We start from the raw sequence: 22037 nt of genomic DNA, 5'->3' as shown, positions 1-22037 counted from the left end.
GAATCGACTCGATGTCAACTAACAGCAATAACAACAATGAGACATAACAGGTAAAGGCAATGCATGATATTGGATTGGATCCTGGACCAGGAAGAGGAGAGGAGCTGAACCAGAGAAAACAGGATAAAGCAGGACCAGGGTACTAGTGAGCATCAACATTTGGGGAGCAGAGCTGGAAAGAGCCCCCCAAGTTCCCACAACGCCATGTGCCACAGCCGTTTGAGGTCAGCCCATGTCTTACTTTGCCGAGTATCATACTCTGCACTTTATTAAATACTCTTTGACTCTTGAGCTTCCCCACAGACACCTGCCCGCCTCCTTAAGAAGCTCTGGAAAGCTGGGGTGGGGGATAGGTGACATGCAGCTCTGGGACCCCCTTGGCAGAGGGCTACTGTTGGCTCTCGAGATGAAAATGAGGCAGGGAGCCTGTTGGCAGAGGAGGGTCCAAGTTGAGCGGTGGAGGCAGGAGATGAAGTGGCGGCATAGGGAGGTTTGGACGAGTGGAGTAGTGCCTTGCTTTTTTATAGCATTTTAAGATTAAACATCAAGGCTGTTCCTCAGTCTAATTAAGCCTGAGCTCAAAATTAGATCATCACATTACCAAACAGTGTTTCTCTGGCTCTCACCCAGGCATGCCCTGGCCCTGGTTTAGACCAAATCCTCCTCCAGGAGATGTTTCCCTTCCCCTAGTTAAGGTCTGGAAACCCTGGTGGTGTAGTGGTTAAGTGCTATGGCTGCTAAGCAAAAGGTCAGCAGTTCAAATCCTCCAGGAGCTCCTTGGAACTCTCTGGGGCAGTTCTACTCTGTCCTATAGGGTCACTATAAGTCGGAATCAACTTGAGGGCAACGCGTTTTTTTTGTTTGTTAGTTAAGGTCTGATGCTTCTTGGGAGAACAGCCGTCATTTAGGACAAATGAGCAAAATACAGATGACTCCCAATTAGCTGACCATGGCATATCCTCTTTGAAGATTATCTATAGACGATGTTAGATGTCAGGAGGATATTCCCTTTTTCTTTCCTTTTTTAGGATTTTGGTCCCTTTTTTTCTTTTTCAACCATCACTATTTATATCCAAAGCTTTTTCATTACCCAAGCAGAAACTCCGTGCCTGTTAAGCAATGAAATCAGTTGTCCTTGAGTCAGCTCTGACTCATGGCGACCCCATGTGTGTCACAGCAGAATGGTGCTCCATCTGGTTTTCAATAGTTGATTTTCTGGGAAGTAGATTGCCACGCCTTTCTTCCAAGGTGACTCTGGGTGGACTCCAACCTCCCACCTTTCAGTTAGCAGCTGAGCATGTTAACCATTTGCACTGCCCAGGGACTCCTATTAGCAATACTCCTCATTAATCTGCTTTCTGTCTCTGCATTTGCCTATCCTAGCTATTTCGTACAAGTGGGATCACACAATATTTTTGGATGCTTCCTTTTAAACTTGGCATCACAGAGGACAATTGTGTGCTCCTAAGATACCTCTCAGAACCTCGAAACAAATTAGCTTATTGGCCCAAGTGGTCCCAGGTCTGCCCCAGTTGGCATTTCTTATGTCCCTGTTGTCTGAAAGCCACATAGAAATGTCCTTTGGATCACTTGCTGGAGAAAATTATTTGTGCTTCTGTCCTTCCCTTTCAGTCTGTCCATCCATCTATCCGTCCATCCGTCCATCCATCTAACAATTGCTCAACAAGCATTTTTGAAAGTCTCACTCTGTGCTCAGATCCAGGCTGGGCTCTAGAAGGGACCCAGAATGAGTTCATAACAGTCTCACCATCCCTACTCTCCAGAAGCTCATAGCTCATTAGAGAAAACTGATCCATCTGTAGTCTATCAGTAATAATACTAATGATAAAAGCCATTCTGGATAGATGATCTACCACAGACTAAACTGGTAATGTGCCTTATCACTAAGCCTTATACCGGCCCCAGGCCTCAGGTCCCGGGGGAGAATATTGAGTCTCCCAGCCCCCCTACCCCATTCCACCAATGCCAGTGGCCAGTGGGCCCCTTTGCTGGCCCTGCTGGGGAAGCCAAGCAGGCAGCCCACAGCGGCCTCTGTGGGCAGCATAGACAGCTGTGCCGAGAGCCACACAGTATGAGGAGTTTTAGTTAACGGGGAAGAGAAGGAAGACTTGCCTGACATCCCTGGGGCTGCCAGCCCTTTGGTGAGATTCACACAAAGACGACTTCAAAAAGAAAGGTCACCAATCTTGAATGCTTTCGTGCCTGGGTGGAGGACTGAGGGCTTCTGCAGGCAGCACAGACTTGCTGCTCCCTGTGCTGACCTTGCGGAGTCCTGGCCTCTGTGACAGCTGCAATGCTGTGGCTCCACGGAGAGGGCGCTGTTCTAGGCCGGTTCCAAGACCTTCAGCACTCCCAGCAGCTGAGAGCTTCAGGCGCCCACCCACCACGCCAGGGAGGTCAGACTATATTTTCATTTCCTCAAATGACACCACAATTACTTGTATGTAAAACTACGATAGTTTCTTTCTAGGTATTCTGCCTTAAAACTCCAGAACTTTCTTCTTGATCCTTGGCTGCTGCTTGCTGTGGGTCTGCTGCCCAGTTCGTCTGCCTCAGGCCACCCAGCACCCCTGCCCAAGAACCACCTGGCCTGGCTGACTCTGCCTGGGGTTTCCTGAGGCTAGGACCACACAAGTGGTGTGAATGGGCTCAGAGGCTGTGTGCCATGTCCACGCTTCCTAGTGTTCCCCAAGGAGAGGGCCCACCTGCTGGAGACAGTCACCCCTGAGGTAAAGCAGAGACATCGACCCACAAGTCAATCACTGAGTCAGCCAATTGTGACGAATTAGCTCCCGCTGGGAACATTGAAGTCCCTGGGTGGTGTAAACAGGTAATGTGCTCGGCTGCTACCTGAAAGACTGGAGATTCACTCCACCCAGAGGCACCTCAGAAGAAAGGCCTGGTGATATTCCCAGGCCTTTCTTCTGATTGCCAGGCCTTTCTTCCAAAGTGCCTCTGGGTGGACACAAACTGCCAAGCTTTCAGTTAGCAGCCCAGCGCATCAACAATTTGCATCATCCAAAGACTCCAGCCTCCTATTGGTCACCTGTGAATCAACCTACTTCTGTTCTTTTTTCTTAAATACAATTATTTTGTAAAAGGGAACATAGCTGGAAAGTCATTCTTACCTGGCATTAATAGAAGATAAAACTAAAAACAGTGAGAACAGGCCTGAGTCACAGCCAGCTCTGCAGTCTGAGGCCTCCCAGGCCATGTGCCCTTTGCCTAGAAGGGTGGTTTGCAAGCGTCAAGGAGGAATTAAGCACTTCCTGACCCTAACATGAGCTTTGGAAAGAGAACTGAGAAGGAAATAACCTCACTCAGGAGCTGGTGATGCCAGGCCCGGGAACCACATAAATCATCCCGAGATCTGGGAAATGTGGTGGTCTCAGGAGTATGGCCCTTGCCTGGGCCCTGGGTGGGGGATTCCGGGGGTCCCCTAGACAGGGTCCTAAGTCCCCCAGACTCACAGGATGAGGACCTACTCACCATACCTTGGTCACCACCCCTTGCAATGAGAGACTCAGGAAGGCCCCCCAGAGTCCTCTGCCCTCATCCAGAGCAGGCAGATACCCATGCCCTGCCACACCCCTGCCGGACCCTGGCACCCTGAGCGCCGTCCCATAGAGGTCTCAAGTCAGCATCCAGAGCCTCCTCTCCCTGCCCCGCCCTCAGGTATTTCTGGCTCCCCGAGGGGAAGAACGCCCTGAAATCTGAGCAGACACCATCGTGGTGACACACTGGGAGATGGGCATTAATAGCAGCCTCCCTCAGGCCCCTGACACGTCTGGGCAGCTGCTCAACCCCATCCCTCAGTCCCAAGGCCGGCCCATTCTGGCTCGACTGGGCACACTAAACTTAGCTCCGACCCCCAACTCGATACCCGCTGCCACCCCTGCCCAGCTGCCACCTGCCCTGAGAGCTGTGGCTGCTGCGTCCTGCCCAAGGACCCCACCATGTCCCAGACCAAAACCCTGAAGGTCCGTGTGACCCTCTTCTTCATCCTGGTAGGTGTTGTGCTGGCCATGGTGGCTGTGGTGACCGACCACTGGGCCGTGCTCAGCCCCCATTTGGCTCACCAGAACAGTACCTGTGAGATGGCCCACTTCGGCCTCTGGCGGATTTGTACCAAACGCATCGTCCTGGGTGACAGCAAGGACAAGAGCTGCAGAACCATCACCCTGTCCGGGGGTAACGTACCCATTCCCTGTCCCTGCACCCACTTCCTACCCTTCCCTGTCCCCCCATCTCTGGAAATGAGGGCAGGTTTCTCTGGCTCAGAACAGCGCAGGGACAAGACTCTGAATTGCATGTGGTTGTGCTGACAGCCAGAGCCGGTTGTGAAATGAGGGCACTTGTCTCCAGCTATTTCTGTCTTGCTGAGGCTTGGGGCTTTTCACCCAGAGACAAGGGCTGGACAGGTAGGACAAGAGGCTCCAGAAAGAAACTGCAGATCTAACAGTCTAGGGGCTTCTGCTCCTAGCAGTGGTCGAGCCTCTGGGCTTGCCCGGCCCGCAGTTCTCCTGTGATGACGGGCAGGCCAGTGGCTCTGCGTTCCCAGGCTGAAGGGCCAGCAGCTTCATTCATAGGCCTCCTGGCAGGAGCATACATAGGACCAGCTACAGAAGTTCTGGAGTCCTTGGGTGGTGCAAAGGGTTATGCACTGGCTGCTAACTGAAAGGTTGGAGGTTCAAATCCACCCAGAGACACCTCGATCTTCTTCTGAAAAATCAGCCATTGAAAACTCTATGGAGCACACACACACACACACACACACACACAAGAAAATCCTATGGAGCACAGTTCTACTCCACCCATGGGGCCACCATGAGTCGGAATCAATTCCACAGCAACTGGTCTTGAAGTCTTTGGGTGGTTCAAATGGCTAACACGCTCAGCTGCTAATTGGAAGGTTGGAGGTTTCAGCCCACCCAGAGATGCCAATCTACTTCCAAAAACTTGGCCATTGAAAACCCTATGGAGCACAGTTATACTCTGACACAAATGGAGGAGCCATGGGTGGGAATCAACTGATGGCAATACAAAAATTTCCAGGCACAGTGCAAAATGAAAACACCAGGGCTCTTTGTTAAATTTTTTTTAAATTTCAAGACAGTAACAGCAGTGCATTAAACCAAGTGTAGAGGCCTTCCAAGCGTGGGGTCTAGGGCGGCTGGCCTGTGAAGCCAGTCATGCCTGTCGCTAAGTGTCTGCCTTCCCCTCAGACCACGGCCCTGCTGCACAGCTCCGCCAGCTCAAACCTCTTCCCGGATAGAATGCATTGGCTTCCACTGTCCTTTACACATATGCCTCGATTTCCCAACACCAGGCTGAACCAAGCACTGAAGGTGAGTTCCTTGTCCAGAACACCTGGCCTTGGGTGGACCAGTCTCGATTCTGCACATGTGGAACCAACTATATTCACAGCCAGTAGACCACACACCTAAGGAGCACTGTGTGGAGCGTGGGAGGCCTGGGCTCGGGTCACACGCTGCCCACGAGCCCCCTAGATGACCACAGGGGAGGACAAAGCCCCTCTCAGCCTCTGATTCATCCTCTGCAAGGTACAGACTTGGGTTCAGCTCCCAAAGGTCCTGTCCAGTCCCCACAAATGTCCCTCCAAGATGGCAGCGGTCCGTCGTATGTGTGGCACCCACCCCTGGTTGCAGAATTATTTCCTCTGTTGTCAGACAGCTGTCCCTTGAGACCTGCCCTTCAGGAGCATCCATGCTGCATGCCCTGAAATCCTGCAGCCTCGCCCCAGCCTCATGCTTCCCTCTCTGCTCCGGCCTCTCTTCCCCTCCTGCTTCCTCCAGGAATCCCTGTGCTCACCCACCCTCTCCCAGGATGCCTGGAAGACTCAAATACCCAGCTGTCTTGGAAAAACAGAGTCCCAGGGCTGAGGGCCTTGACAGGCGTGGGCATGTGTTAGAAGGATATCACATAGCCAGAAGCCCACGCCCCTTGGCCACTGCCAAGCACGCCAGACAGATGCGTCATCCAGCTGGCTCCCCTGGGACAGGCCAGGCAGGGCATGGTGGGTCAGCCTATCCAGCAACCACATGTGGGGACATCCCATCCCCAGTTCTGCTCCCTGACCTGAGAGGCGCCTGCCTTTTAAAGCCTGGTGAGTTCACAAAGCAGATGAACAGGAGGTGAGCATGGTTCACACAAGGGAGAGACCTAGGAAGAGGCAACAAGACCAGCCTTGCGGGACTGGCAGGCTCAGCTGGGCCTTGAGTCTGAGCAGAGTCCACCTCTTCGCCTTCTTGCCCCAGTGCAGCTGGGAGCCAGACACCCACACTGTGCTGCTGAGTGCCACCTTCCCCCCAACAAGCTTCCAAAGCATGTTTCTGCTGCTTCTCTCTCCTTTCTCTGCAAGCCCATGTCTTTTTCCTTCCCCACCTGCCCTTCCCACACTCCCTGGGACAACTCTTTTCTGGAGGGAGGAAGAGGATTCATACATGTTCTCTCATGTATTATTAACAACAGCAGCAGCGTCAATAATAACGAATGCAAATGTAGGCTGTTAGTACATGCTTTATGTATGGTAACTTGGGGGTGATAGCAGGAAAAATGGCAGTGGAAGGACCTCCCCGAATCCTTACTGCCGTAGAAGCAATGAGAACACTGGCACAAATGGTCAGGATCAACATTTTCAGAACTCTGGAAAGGGATCAAAGTCTTGCAGCAATCTAAAACCTGTTGCCTTCAAGTCAATTCCGACTCATAGCAACTCTATAGGATGGAGTAGAACTGCCCTATAGAGTTTCCATGGAGTGCCTAGTGGATTCGAACTGCTGACCTTTTGGTTAGCAGCCATAGCTCTTAACCACTATGCCACCAGGGTTTCCTGCAGCAGCAATCTAGGGATTATTTAATTCAAGAAAAATGGCTGAATCTCAATAAGAACAGCATGCTTTGTGGTGTTTTAACTTGTCCTATTCCTGTTTACCACCACTCATCTGTCAGTTTGTTGTGCTGTGGTGGCTTGCGTGTTGTTGTGATGCTGTATGCCACCAGTATTTCAAATGCCATCAGGGTCACCATGTTAACAAACAAGAACAGTTAATACGACTATTATTCAAATTTATGCACCAATCACTAATGCCAAAGATGAAGAAATTGAAGACTTTTACCAACTTCTATGGTCCAAAATTGATCAATCATTGCAATCAAGATGCACTGGTAATTACTGATGATTGGAATTCAAAAGCTAGAAACAAAGAAGAAGGATCAGTAGTTGAAAAATAAGGCCTTGGCAATGGAAGCAACATAGGAGATTGAATGATAGAATATTCCAATATTGCAATATTGGAAATACCCTCTTTCAACAACATAAACAACAACTATACATGTGGCCTTGCCAGATGGAATACATAGGGATCAAACTCTGTGGACAGAGACAATGAAGAAGCTCAGTATCATTAGTCAGAGCAAGGCCAAGGGCCAACTGCAAAACAGACCATTAGCTGTTCCTATGCAAGTTCAAGCTGAAGCTGAAGAAAATTAAAACAAGTCCACAAGAGTCAAAGTACAACCTTGAATACATCCCACCTGAATTTAGAGACCATCAACCATCTCAAGAAGAGATTTGATGCACTGAATATTAACGACTGAATACCAGAGAAGTTGTGATACGACATCAAGGATATCATACATGAACAATGCAAAAGGTAATTAAAAAGAAAAAAAAAAAAAAAAACCAAGATGGACGTCAGAAAAGACTCTGAAACTTACTCTTGAATGTACAGTAGCTAAAGCAAATGAAAAAATGATGAAGTAAAAGAGCTGAAAAGATTTCGAAGAGCAGCTCAAGAAGACAAAGCAAAGTATTATAACGATATGTGCAAAGAAGTTAGAAAACCAAAAGGGAAGAACACAGCATTTCTCAAGCTGAAAGAACTGAAGAAAAAATTCAAGCCTCGAGTTCCAATATTGAAGGATTTTATGGACAAAAAATTGAATGACTCAGGAAGCATCAAAAGAAGATGGAAGTAATAACACAGAGTCACTGTACCAAAAAGAATCGGTCTAAGTTCAATCATTTCAGGAGGTAGTATACGATCAAGAACCAATGATACTGAAGGAAGAAGTCCAAGATGAATTGAAGGCATTATCGACAAACAAGGCTCCAGGAATTGACAGAATACCAATTGAGATGTTTCAACAAAAGGATGCAACACTGGAAGTGCTCACTTACCTATGCCAATACATTTGGAAGACAGCTACCTGGACAACTGACTGGAAGACATCCATATATGTGCCTATTCCAAAGAAAGGTGACCCAATGGAATGTGAAAAATATCGAACAAAATCATTACTATCACTTGCAAGTCAAATTATGCTGAAGATAGTTCAGAAAATGTTTGGAGCAGTACATCGACAAGGAACTGCCAGGAATTCAAGCTGGAGTCAGAAGGGGACGTGGAATGAGGGATATCATTGCTGATATCAGATGGATCCTGGCTGAAAGCAGAGAATACTAGAACGATGGTAGCCTGTGTTTTATTGACTACGAAAAGGCATTTGACTGTGTGGATCACAATAAATTATGGATAACATTGTGAAGAACAGGTATTTTGGAACACTTAACTGTGCTCATGATGAACCTGTACATAGACAAAGAGGCAGTTGTTTGAATAGAACAAAGGGATACTGAATGGTTTAAAATCAGGAAAGGGGTGGGTCAGGGTTGTATCCTTTCACCATATTTATTTAAATCAATACCCTGACAAATAATCCAAGAAGTTGGACTTTAAGAAGATGAACATGGCATCAGGATTGGAGGAAGACTCATTAACAACCTGAGATATGCAAATGACACAACCTCGCTTGATGAAAATGAAGAGGACTTGTAAAACTTATTGATGAAGCTCAAAGACCACAGCCTTCAGTATGGATTACAACTCAAATAGAAAACAAAAATCCTCACAACTGGACCAATAGGCAACATCATGATAAATGGAGACTACATGGAAGTTGTCAAGGATTTCATTTTACTTGGATCTACAACGAACGCCCAGGGAAGCAGCAGTAAAGTGATAAAATGACCTATAACATTGGGCAAATCTGCTGCAAAAGACTTCTTTACAGTGCTAAAAAGCAAAGATGTCACCTTCAGGACTAAGATGAACCTGACTGAAGTCATGGTATTTTCAAGTGCCTCATATGCATGTGAAAGCTGGACAATGAACAAGGAAGGCCAAAGCATAATTGATGCCTTTGAATTATGGTGTTGGTCAAGAATATTGAATATACCATGGGCTGCCAGAAGAACAAACAAACCTGTCTTGAAAGAGCACAACCAGAATGCTCATTAGAAGCAAGGATGTCAAAACTTTGTCTCAAGTACTTTGAACATGTTATCAGGGATCAGTCCCTGGAGAAGGACATCATGCTTGGTAAAGTAGAGGGTCGGTGAGAAAGAGGAAGACCCTCAAGGAGATGGGCTGACACAGTGGCTGCAACAATGGCCTCAAACAGCAGTGAATGTGAGGATGGTGCAGGGCCAGGCAATGTTTTTTCTGTTGTTCATAGGGTCGCTATGAGTCAGAACCGACTTGACAAACGACATTCCTGGTCACTCCTCCCCACTCCCCCGCCCCCCCAAAAAACAGTTGCTTTGGAATGAATTCCAACTCATGTTGACCCCATGTTTGTCAGAATAAACTGTGCTCCGTAGGGTTTTCAATGGCTGGTTTTTCGGAAGTAGATCATCAGGTCTTTCTTCTGAGGTACATCTGGGTGGGCTCTCAACTCTAGCCTTTTGGTTAGCAGCCGAGGGTTTAGCTGTTTGCACCACCAGGGACTCCTCATCCCTCCCCATTAGTGTTGAAAACCAACAGCCCAGCAGCCACTGGAGGTTGCAGAACAGCTTGGAGCTCTTTCCAGGCTCCATTTCTGAGAATTGTCATTGTCTGACCTGTCTGGTATTTCCTTGGAAGACTCTGTATTGGACCTGACTCTGAGCTCACCCAGTGTGTGCAAACAGTGTTTGCCCCAAGGGTATTTGTCAAAAACAATCAGCGGCAATTGTTTAACAGCCAGACGCCTGAGGCAGTAGATAACAGTTGGAGCAAACATTAGGCTAACCAACAAAGCTGGAGAACGGGATGCCCATAGGGTGCTTGTAAAGGACAATATTTGTCCTTTTGTGTCTGGCTTATTTCACTTAACATCTTCACCCATGTCATAGCATGTATCAAAACTTCACAGGGGTTGCCATGAGTGGAATTGACTCAAGGGTAACATTTCTCTTTACGACTGAGTAATATTCCATGATATGAATATACCACATGTTGTTTATCCATTCATCTGTTGATGGGCACCTGAGTTGTTTCCACCTTTTAGCTATTGTGAATAGTGCTGCAATAAAGATTGGTGTACAAGTCTCTGTTTGAGTCCCTGCTTTCAATTCTTTTGTATATATACCTAGGAGTGAAATTGTTGGGCCATATGGTAATTCCATTTTTGAGGAACTTCCAAAGTAGTTTCCACAGCGGCTACGTTATTTTACAATCCCACCTGCAGTAGATGAGGGTTCTAATTCCTCCACATCCTTGTCAACACTTGTTATTTTCCATTTCTCTGATAATAGCCATCCTGTTGCTGTGAGTTGCTGTGGAGTTGATTCTGACTCACGCCGACCTCATGCTAGTGGGTGTGAAGTGGCATCTCATTGTGGTTTTGATTTGCATTTCTCTAATGAGTAATGACATTGAGCATCTTTTCAAGTGTTTATTGGCCATTTGTATATCTTCTTTGTGTTCTTTGCTGTTGAGTTGCTGCTGATGCTGAGTGTACACAGATACCACTTGGGCAAAGGGGCAGGGGCAGGGATGGATGGGGCTCACCGTGGGACTTGCCCATCTGAACAGGATCTGCACTCTTCTTGAGTGACGCTGGCAGATGCTACGCTTGGTTTGTCCTGAATGTTGGTCCCGAATGTGTCCAAGCTGAGGTCTGGGTCTGACATCGCTCCTCCCCTGCTAAAGCCATTAGTGACCAAGAAGGAGCCGGTGCTCTCCAGTGGGCAGCCATGTGGTCCTGGAGCTGATGCCTCTCCCAGGTAGAGAACAGAAGGTACTGGCCTTTCTCAACTGCTAAGTCCAAGAAAGAAGATGTGGTTGCCCATCAGTCTTCAAGCTCTGAGCTTAGCCAAGTCTGACAGAGGCTGGACATTGGCAATTTCGTATTGCTCAACCTATAGCTATGTAAAGGAGCCCTGGTGGTGCAGTGGTTAAGCACTCAGCTGCGAACCAAAAGTTTGGTCGTTGACCCCATGCAGCTCCAAGGGAGAAAGATGTGGCAGTCTGCTTCCGTAAAGATTTACAGCCTTGGAAATCCTATGGGATATTTCTACTCTGTCCTATAGGGTCATTATGAGTCAGGATCCACTCGATGGCAATGAGTTTGGTGTTTTGTTTTTTAAGAAAAGCTGTGGCTTCCAGATGCCCCAAGTGGCAATTCCACCCCCTGAGTTCCTCTCTTCCCTGGCCCTGCGTTAGGATGTTTAATGGGGGAAGGTAGAAACATTGTACCTGCAGACATTTAACCTACCTCTGTGTGTGTGAAGGAGTCCCTGGGTGGCACAAATGGTTACGTACTTGACTACTAACTAAAAGATTGGCAGTTTGAACCTACGCAGAGGTACCTCAGAAGAAAGGCCTGGGAATCTGCCTTTGAAAGGTCACTGCCATTGAAAACCCTATGGAGCACAAATCTACTCTGTACACATGAGGTTGTCACAATCAGAATCAACTCCACAGCAGCTGGTTTGTGGTGTGTGTGTGTGTGTATATACTAAGACAGTTTCTACCCAAGCACCCAGCATCAGTAGCACTTCTCCAGAATGGAGCTGGTGTTTATCTGCTGGGGGTTTGACAACCCCAGGCGTTACCTGCGCAAGAGTAGCCACAGCAACCCAGAACCACCTGATAGCTGTGACGTGGCCAGGTTCTCCACGGGCCTTTATCTCACCGCCCTCCGCTCCAAAGGCTTTTAACTCAGGGATCGCGAGTCGTCAGAGAGGCAGTTGACCGTGAAATGCACTTGAACACAGTCAATTCTTTTCAGGGGGTTTTCAATGACAAACGAAATTGGCCCTTAAAGAACGGAACAGAAATGCTCCTTTGTCCAGAGGGAGACACATGGAGACTTATGACATAGCACGAACCATTTTGAAGCAGTGACTCAAGAGAAGCTATAGCTAATTGTCTAACAAATAGAAGAGGTTTGCATTCTGTTTTAAAATAGCACCAGATGCTAGAAAGAGAAAAGAGCAGCATCAATTCTGACATCACCACCGGCAGCCAGAAACCCCAGGTACCTCGGTTCAAAAGGAAAGTGATTTAAATATAGACGCTCAAAGAGAAGGCTGTTTACCTCATGGAACACTTACTGCTGCTGAACCAGGGCCAGTCTCAGGGCTCAATTCCTTCTGCAGCCACAGGACAGGCAGCGTCCTGACATTGGTGGAAGGGGGAAGGTAGGAGGCCACAAAGTTAAGTAGCAGTTTGATGAGTCAGGTCAGATACAAGGAAGACTTTGGCAGGTGGCTTTTCCAGAAGAAACTAAGCATCAACTCCTTGTGATAAAATGGACTAGATGCTTTCTGAACTGGGGGCAGGGATGTTTTATCTATTGAGAGTCACTGACCCACAGGAAGGAGAAATCAGTGAAGGGCCTACACAAATAAAAAGCAATCTAAATTTAGTTTTTTTTTTTTTTAAGGAGAGAAACAAATCAATAAAAGAATTCATCTACTTCTTAACCAGGAGTAAAGAATATAAAACTCTATTCAGTAAATGATAAGACTCTACTTTGATTTTATGGTATGTCTAGTTTATGAGAGAGATTAGAGAAACAGAGACCAGAGACTAGAAAAATTGAAGAGAAATTGTACCTGAAATTGTATTTCAGGTCAGCATGAATTTTTGTTTTGAGCCTTTCCCCTGTCTTTACCCTGTGTCCCACATCAAATCCAGATGTTTTGGTCCTATTGTTTGCAGATCTTCTTTAGCTTTTATGACATGAGGTAGGCACAACAGCTCACTGAGAGAAGGTCTTGTCCAGGCTTCCTCTGTGACCACAGCACTGAGGGCCCGGTGAAATGACATGGTGGTCACATCCAGCCCTCAGATGGAGGTTCTCTACCCTGTCCCCAACTCCAATCCAGATGGCCCTCAAAAAGCCCTCTTTAAGAGGCTTGGAGCAGGAGTTCCTAGTCAGGCTGCGCATCAACGTCACCTGGAATGCTTTTGAAAAGCACCTACCCCCAGGTTACACCCAATGAATGGGGCGGGGGGGTGGGCCTGGATTCTGATTAAAACAAAAAAAACAACTCTAGATTTTGGATTAGTTAACTCAGGGCCTCTCAGTCTCAGCACTATGACATTTTGGGCCAACCGTTCATTCCTTGTTCTGGGGCTTTTCCTGTGCATTGTAGGATGCTTGGCAGCATCCCTTTACCCACCAGATGCCAGTAGCACCCTCTCCCCCTCATTGGCCCAGCAGTGACAACAGAAAATGTCTTCAGACATTGCCCAATGTCCCCAAGGGGAGAAACGGTCCCAGCTGAGAACTCTTGTTTGGCCCTTTGTTGACCATAGGCCCTGTACCTGCTGACAAATGACTTGAACCCTGAGCCTCGGTTGTTCTAGCTGTCTAATAGGGCTCAATGTCCACGGTGCTGTCTGCCCCATGACCCAGTCAGCCTTAGCTTCCTGGGGAACATCCAGTCTTTCATGCAACCCCATTCTCCCACTGAAATATTGTTCTGAGGTTCAGAAAAAGATGTTGGTTTCAGCCCAGCTTCAGGGCTTAGGGAAGAGGGAGCCAGCCAGAATACCCCTTCCCTGACCCTCTGGGGTGGCACCAACCCTCCTTTCGCCAAGCTCTGTCTTGGTTCTGTGTCCCTTTCTCTTCCACTCACGGGCTGTCTCCCTCCTTTGCAGAGAAAAACTGCTCCTACTTCAGGCATTTTAACCCCGGTGAGACCTCGGAGATCTTCGAAGTCACCACTCAGAAAGGTGAGCCCTCAGTAGAAGGGGGAGGGTGGTGAGAAGTGATTTCTATCACATGCAGCTGAGCCAGAAAATCATTTAGCACTGAAGCCCTGACTTCCTCGCTCCTGATGGAACCAGTCCGTCCTGACACATTTGATCAGTGGACCTCTTCACCCTGGAGGGCTGGGACAGGGGCAGTCCATTCCCAGGCATCTGGAGCTGCCAGGCGTCAGGTCTTCTTGGGAGAATTTACAAAAGAGATGTTTCCTGATAGGCTCCTAAATCACAGCAGGAATACATTTTCCACCAGAGCCCAAGGTGAGCTATTGTGTCGGCACTCTGGAAATAGGATGAACACTCTAATCTCGGGATGGCCTCCAGGAGATGGGCAGGGTCAGAGGCTGTGGGGACCCAGGGCCTGATGCCCACCCGCACCTATAAATCATCCCCAGGATGCAAGAGGGGGACAGTGGGGATGCTCTGGGGGTCTTTAGTGATGGATGGAGCTCAGATACCTGCCCACTACCATGAATACAGACGTGTGCCTGCATGTGTGTGTATGGCTGCCCATGGGGCACACTAACACATTCACGCTCACACACACACACATTCATACACACACTCAAATACTCATGCTGACAAATCCTTGCATGCACAGCACACACACCCACACCCACACATACACTCACACACAGATATGCACACACACTCACACACACTAATACACATACCCGCACTGATGCTGACAAATCCTTACATGCATGACACACTCACACACATACTGACAAATCCTTACATGCGTGACACACACACTCACACACACGGCACATGCACTCATTAAAACACACTCTGACAAAGCCTTACACGCACAGCATTGGACACACACACTCACAAATCATTATACACGTGACACACTCTCTCTCTGACAAATCCTTACACACATGGCACACACGCTCACACATTCCAACAAATCCTTACATGCATGGCATGTACAAACACACTGACAAATCCTTGCACACGTGACACACATACACACTCTCTGGCAAACCTTACACGTGTGGTGCACAGATTCACTCACCCACATGCGCTCTGACAAATCTGTACACGCCCATGCTCAGTAGCAAGCTGCAGTCTGGCTTCCTTCCAGGAGCCACCTGTCAGTCCCAGAACAGGCCACCCACAGCCCAGGAGCCTACTTGGTGCTTCCTCTGAGAGGAAGGTTTCTGCTCTAGAAGAGTCTCCAGTCACATGCCTCCCGCCTCCTCCCAAGGCCTCTGCCGCCGGTGGACAGTAGTTGTAGCCCACTTGAAAGACATGGGAAGTGGGATGAGCCACACTGTGAAGTCCTGGCTCACCACTTAGTCACTGTGACTTTGAGGAAGTTACTGAATCTCTTGGACCTTCAGTTTTCTCACGTGTGAAATGGAATAGTCATGGGTACGTGTCTTTGTCACTAGCCTGGCTTCAGGTACAGCCAGGCCGGACAAACACCTCTTTGTGTTTGCAGAGTACAGCATCTCAGCGGCTGCCATTGCCATCTTCAGCCTTGGCTTCATCATCATAGGCACCATCTTCCTCCTCTTTTCCTTCCGGGAGAAGAGGGATTACCTGCTGAGGCCGGCATCCATGTTCTACGCCTTCGCAGGTAGAATGGGGGCTCCTGCCCATGTGCCCAGATTTGGGGTCCATGTCATGGGGGCGGGGCTCCATTCTCATGCCTACCTCAGGATTTTGGTGTGGACCAATTCCCTCCAGGAGCGAAGCTTGGTCAAGGCCTCAACAACTCTGGGTGGGCTGGGAGGCAGATCTTGGAAGCTTTTTCGTTTCTCACAATGGCTTAATCCTTAAAGCACAGAATAAACTTTTCAGAGAATAATCAAGAAAGAACAGGTCCTCAAACAAGTACATATACGTGAATGTTCACAACAGCACTTTCACAATGGTCAAACAGTGGGAAATGCCCAAATGTCCATCAATAGATGAATGGATAAACAATTGTGGCGTATCCATACAATGGAATATTACTCAGCCATAAAAGGAAGGAAGTACTGATGCTTCATTGTAATGTAATAATGAAGTACTACAACATGGATGAACCTTGAAAGCATTATGCAAAGTGAAAGGAGCCAGACACTAAAGGCCACATATTGTATGATTCCTCTTACATGAAATGTCCAGGAGAGGTAAACCTACGGAGACAGAAAGTGGATCGGTTGTTAGCAGGGTTAGGGAGGAGGAGGGGATGGGGAACAACTACTTAATGATACAGGTTTCCTTCCAGGGCAATGAAAATGCTTGGAACTAGATAGAGGTGGTAGCTGGACAGCATTTTGAATGGACTCAATGCCATGGAATTGTTCATTTTAAAACGGTTACATTTATGTCATGTGAATTTCACCTCAATAAAAATAATTTTTTAAGTCATAAAGGGAGGAAGGGAGGGAGGGAGAGAGAGAAAGAAAGAGGAAGGGAGGAAGGGAGGAAGGGAGGAAGGGAGGAAGGGAGGAAGGGAGGGAGGGAGGGAGGGAGGGAGGGAGGAAAGAAGCTACAGTAACCTTAGGAGGGATGAGTGAGCTTTGTGGTGAATGGGAAGATGGGTCTCTATTGCAAGTTCCTACTTAGCACCTCAGTCTTGAGGCAGTTTTTCCTCAAGGAGAGGCCCCATCTCCTCTGCGTGTGGAAACATACCAGCTGGTAAAGCGCAGGCTGGGGTAGGGCTGGGGGCAGGAGTCCCCACTGGCCCCTGAGTGCCCCTGCTCTTTTCCCAGGTCTCTGCATCATTGTCTCAGTGGAGGTCATGCGGCAGTCAGTGAAGCGCATGATTGACAGCGAGGACACCGTCTGGATCGAATACTATTACTCCTGGTCCTTCGCCTGCGCCTGCACCGCCTTTGTCCTCCTCTTCCTGGGAGGCCTCACTCTTCTGCTCTTCTCCCTGCCTCCAATGCCCCAGAACCCGTGGGAGTCCTGCATGGATGCTGAGCCTGAGCATTAGCCCCCCCTGGGGCCCCAGCAACCCTTGGGGCTTTCCCCTCAGAAGCTGAGCCCCCAGCCCAGAAAGTTCTGGAGAAGAGGCGAGAGTCCTCCATCTCCCTATCCCCATCTGCCCCACCCGACGGCCACAGGCTGCTTCCCTTCTCCCAGCACTTCTCTGGGCTGTGGTGGGCTCCTCTGGGGATAGAGCACATGGACTCTGCATCCAGACCTGCCCTGGTCAGAAGGAGGCAAGACAGGCAGGTGGACAGGTGTTTGGAGAGGCCCAACCTTCCTTCCACTGGGTCCCTGCGTGGTGTAAACAGTAAGCACTCAGCTACTAACTGAAAGGTTGATGGTTTGAACCCACCCAAAGATGCCTTGAAAGAAAGGCCCGGTGACCTGCTTCCAAAAGTTCAGAGCCTTGAAAACTCCATGGAGCACAGTTCTACTCTGACACACGCATGGGGTCACATGAGTTGGAATCAACTCAATGGCAATTTGTTGGTTGGACCTTCCACTGGAGCTCGAAGTTGTTCCAATGCCACCACCACTTGTCCTTGATGAGCTGGCTCCATTTCTTCTCTGCAAACCTCCCAAGGCCCCTGTGCAGCTGGCCAGCTCTGGGTGTTCCCCTGTGTGAATAACCAGCCCCTGTCTCCTTCTCTGTGAAAAGACACGCTCTCTCCTGTCTCCTCCTTGGCTTCCAGAAGCCCTGAGAAGCATTTTTAACTGGGCGAAATCTGACCGTGGTTTGAAATAAAAGCTCTTAGAAAACTTGCTTCTTCCTTGTGTCTAGAAATTGCCTGGGACTCCAGGCCACAGCCCAGGGGCCCAGAACCCTGAAGGAGAAAAGCATGTCCCCAGCATACACTGAGAGCTTTTGTGGGGGAGGAGTGGGGATGATGGACAGAAGAGTGTTCTGTTTACTGACATGGCTTAGACATTCTGAATTCCAACCCGTATACCGGGGCCCTGGAATTCTCTTTGGAAGAAACTGGAAACCCACTGACTAGGCAAGGGTGTTAAAAATACGGAGGAGTTATTTCTAGAGCACCACCTTGCCAAGGAAGGGTCCAAGTGCTAACGCAGCACCATGGCGGCACAGACACAGGTTTTGGGTGTCTGACGCTGGATTTTTGTTGCAAAGAACATCAGGAAGCAGGGCTTAGCAGCTGGACATGCAGGAATATACGGAGTGTCATAATTTATACTCATCTACCTTCGATGGCAGTGGGTTGGTGGACCTTCTAGAACCCCGCAGCACTCACCTAGCTGTCTGTCAGAGAGGACCCACATGCTCCTTGTCTGGAACTCCATTTAGAGCTCATTCTTCTAGAGAAGGGTCAGCAAGCTGTGGCCCGGGGGCCAAATTTGGCTTGCTGCCTGTTGCTGTATGGTCCACAAGCTAAGAATGGCTTTTACATTATTTTTTATATTTTAAAATTACATGAGATACAATTTTTAGTTGATGTTAGCTGCTGTGGAGTTAGCCCCTGACTCGAGGCAACTCTATGCACAACGGAACGAACGTTACTCAGTCCTGTCTCATCCCCATGGTGCGCTACAGATGGGACCATTGTGATTCACAGGGTTTTCATTGACTGATTTTCAGAAGTAGATGGTCAGGCCTTTCTAGCCCATTTTAGTCTGGAAGCACTGCAGAAACCTATTCAGCATCATAGCAACACACCAGCCTCCACCGAAGGGGGGTGGTGGCGGCTGCACAGGAGGTGCATTGACCGGGACTCGAACTCTGGTTTCTCTCATGAAAGGTGAGAATTCTATTGCTGAACCATCACTGGCCCTGAGATATAATAGTGAAATACACAGATCTTTTAAGAGTACCCCCCCCAAAAAAACCAAACCTGTTGCCGTCGAGTCGATTCTGACTCACTGCAACCCTACAGGAGAGAGTAGAACTGCCCCATACGGTTTCCAGGGAGCACCTGGTGAATTCGAACTGCCGACTTTCTGGTGAGCCGCGGTAGCTGTGAACCACTACGCCACCAGGGTTGCCTTGGTTAAATAGCTGAAGTATTGTTTCACGGTGACCCGTAATAAACTCCTGACAACTCTGAAACTTCATGGAAAGCCACAAAAAAAATTTTATAAAGAAAAAGTGTTAAAAAGTTTTATTTAATAAATTACTTGGAAGGTGTTGTCAAAATCAAGAAAAATATCTGATTCTCTTTGGGTTAAGATTTATATGTTAGTATTTCCTCTTGTGTTTTTGCCTAATATTAGACAGCAAATGCATAATATTATGTCATAATTTTATTATTTCTCAATTGTAAACTTGGTCGCAACTTTACCAAAGCAAATGGTTTCACTGGGAATTCGCATCATTTTACTATGAAGTTTTCTTTTATTTACTATTCAGGTATTTAAAGGTTTGGTAATCTCGGTATATTCTGGGTACATCCTGACTAGGTATATTCTGGTACTATGTCTCAATATTATTATGTATTCTCTCTGAAGCTCTTTAAAAATACAGTTGACAGGACATCCAGTAAGAAGCTCAATAGAGACACGGAAGACCTACTTACAACAATCAACCAACTTGACCTCATTGACTTATACAGAACTCTCCACCCAACTGCTGCAAAATATACTTTCTTTTCTAGTGCACATGGAACATTCTCTAGAATAGACCACATATTAGGTCATAAAACAAATCTTTGCAGAATCCAAAACATCGAAATATTACAAAGCATCTTCTCAGACCACAAGGCAATGAAGCTAGAAATCAATAACAGAAAAACTAGGGAAAAGAAATCAAATACTTGGAAAATGAACAATACCCTGCTCAAAAAAGACTGGGTTATAGAAGACATCAAGGAGGGAATAAGGAAATTCTTAGAAAGCAACGAGAATGAAAATACTTCCTATCAAAACCTCTGGGACACAGCAAAAGCAGTGCTCAGAGGCCAATTTATATCGATATATGCACACATACAAAAAGAAGAAGGAGCCAAAATCAGAGAACTGTCCCGACAACTTGAACAAAAAGAAAGTGAGCAACAAAAGAATCCATCAGGCACCAGAAGAAAACAAATAATAAAAATTAGAGCTGAACTAAATGAATTAGAGAACAGAAAAACAATTGAAAGAATTAACAAAGCCAAAAGCTGGTTCTTTGAAAAAATTAACAAAATTGATAAACCATTGGCTAGACTGACTAAAGAAAAACAGGAAAGGAAACAAATAACCCGAATAAGAAAAGAGAAGGACCACATCACAACAGAGCCAAATGAAATTAAAAGAATCATTTCAGATTACTACGAAAAATTGTACTCTAACAAATTTGAAAACCTAGAAGAAATGGATAAATTCTTGGAAAAATACTACCTACCTAAACTAACACATTCAGAAGTAGAACAACTAAATAGACCCATAACAAAAAAAGAGATTGAAAAGGTAATCAAAAAACTTCCAACAAAAAAAAGTCCTGGCCCAGACGGCTTCACTGCAGAGTTCTACCAAACCTTCAGAGAAGACTTAACACCACTACTACTGAAGGTATTTCAAAGCATAGAAAAAGACGGAATACTACCCAACTCATTCTATGAAGCCACCATCCCCCTGATACCAAAACCAGGTAAAGACATTACAAAAAAAGAAAATTATAGACCTATATCCCTCATGAACATAGATGCAAAAATCCTCAACAAAATTCTAGCCAATAGAATCCAACAACACATCAAAAAAAATAATTCACCCTGATCAAGTGGGATTTATACCAGGTATGCAAGGCTGGTTTAATATCAGAAAAACCATTAATGTAATCCATCACATAAATAAAACAAAAGATAAAAACCACATGATCTTATCAATAGATGCAGAAAAGGCATTTGACAAAGTTCAACACCCATTTATGATAAAAACTCTTACCAAAATAGGAATTGAAGGAAAATTCCTCAGCATAATAAAGGGCATCTATGCAAAGCCAACAGCCAATATCACTCTAAATGGAGAGAACCTGAAAGCATTTCCCTTGAGAACGGGAACCAGACAAGGATGCCCTTTATCACCGCTCTTATTCAACATCGTACTTGAAGTCCTAGCCAGGGCAATTAAGCTAGACAAAGAAATAAAGGGTATCCAGATTGGCAAGGAGGAAGTAAAGCTATCACTATTTGCAGATGACATGATCGTATACATGGAAAACCCTAAGGAATCCTCCAGAAAACTACTGAAACTAATAGAAAAGTTTGGAAGAGTCTCAGGTTATAAAATAAACATACAAAAATCACTTGGATTCCTCTACATCAACAAAAAGAACACCGAAGAGGAAATAACCAAATCAATACCATTCACAGTAGCCCCCAAGAAGATAAAATACTTAGGAATAAATCTTACCAAGGATGTAAAAGACCTATACAAAGAAAACTATAAAACTCTGCTACAAGAAATTCAAAAGGACATACTTAAGTGGAAAAACATACCCTGCTCATGGATAGGAAGACTTAACATAGTAAAAATGTCTATTCTACCAAAAGCCATCTATACATATAACGCACTTCCAATCCAAATACCAATGTCATATTTTAAGGGGATAGAGAAACAAATCACTAATTTCATATGGAAGGGAAAGAACCCCCGGATAAGTAAAGCACTACTGAAAAAGAAGAAGAAAGTGGGAGGCCTCACTCTACCTGATTTCAGAACCTATTATACAGCTACAGTAGTCAAAACAGCCTGGTACTGGTACAACAACAGGCACATAGACCAATGGAACAGAATTGAGAACCCAGATATAAATCCATCCATGTATGAGCAGCTGATATTTGACAAAGGACCAGTGTCAGTCAATTGGGGAAATGATAGTCTTTTTAACAAATGGTGCTGGCATAACTGGATATCCATTTGCAAAAGAAAAACAGGACCCATACCTCACACCATGCACAAAAACTAACTCCAAGTGGATCAAAGACCTGAACATAAAGACTAAAACGATAAAGATCATGGAAGAAAAAATAGGGACAACCCTAGGAGCCCTAATACAGGGCATAAACATAATACAAAACATTA

The 22037-nt window shown here is 46.7% G+C and overlaps 1 protein-coding gene across 1 annotated transcript; it reads left to right on the top strand.

The window, feature by feature from the left end:
• The first annotated feature begins 3977 nt into the window (after nucleotides 1-3977).
• CACNG1 (calcium voltage-gated channel auxiliary subunit gamma 1) lies at nucleotides 3978-17190 on the top strand. Its single transcript, XM_049861287.1, has 4 exons — nucleotides 3978-4212; nucleotides 13980-14054; nucleotides 15538-15675; nucleotides 16799-17190. The coding sequence occupies exons 1-4, from the start codon at nucleotides 3978-3980 to the stop codon at nucleotides 17023-17025; spliced, it is 675 nt and encodes a 224-aa protein (XP_049717244.1). The 3' UTR covers nucleotides 17026-17190.
• Nucleotides 17191-22037: the final 4847 nt, after the last annotated feature.

The sequence above is a fragment of the Elephas maximus genome, chromosome 19 (assembly GCF_024166365.1).
Source record: "Elephas maximus indicus isolate mEleMax1 chromosome 19, mEleMax1 primary haplotype, whole genome shotgun sequence".
In the NCBI taxonomy this organism is placed as follows: Eukaryota; Metazoa; Chordata; class Mammalia; order Proboscidea; family Elephantidae; genus Elephas; species Elephas maximus.
Note: the sequence above shows the minus strand (reverse complement) of the source record. Positions and strands in the feature narration are given on the sequence as shown.

Bases quoted from the DNA above. Each gene is read 5' to 3' on its own strand.
- CACNG1 (XM_049861287.1), top strand. From the start codon at position 3,978: ATGTCCCAGACCAAAACCCTGAAGGTCCGTGTGACCCTCTTCTTCATC. The intron at 4,213-13,979 runs GTAACGTACCCA...CCTCCTTTGCAG, and splicing joins AACCATCACCCTGTCCGGGG to AGAAAAACTGCTCCTACTTC. The intron at 14,055-15,537 runs GTGAGCCCTCAG...TTGTGTTTGCAG, and splicing joins CGAAGTCACCACTCAGAAAG to AGTACAGCATCTCAGCGGCT.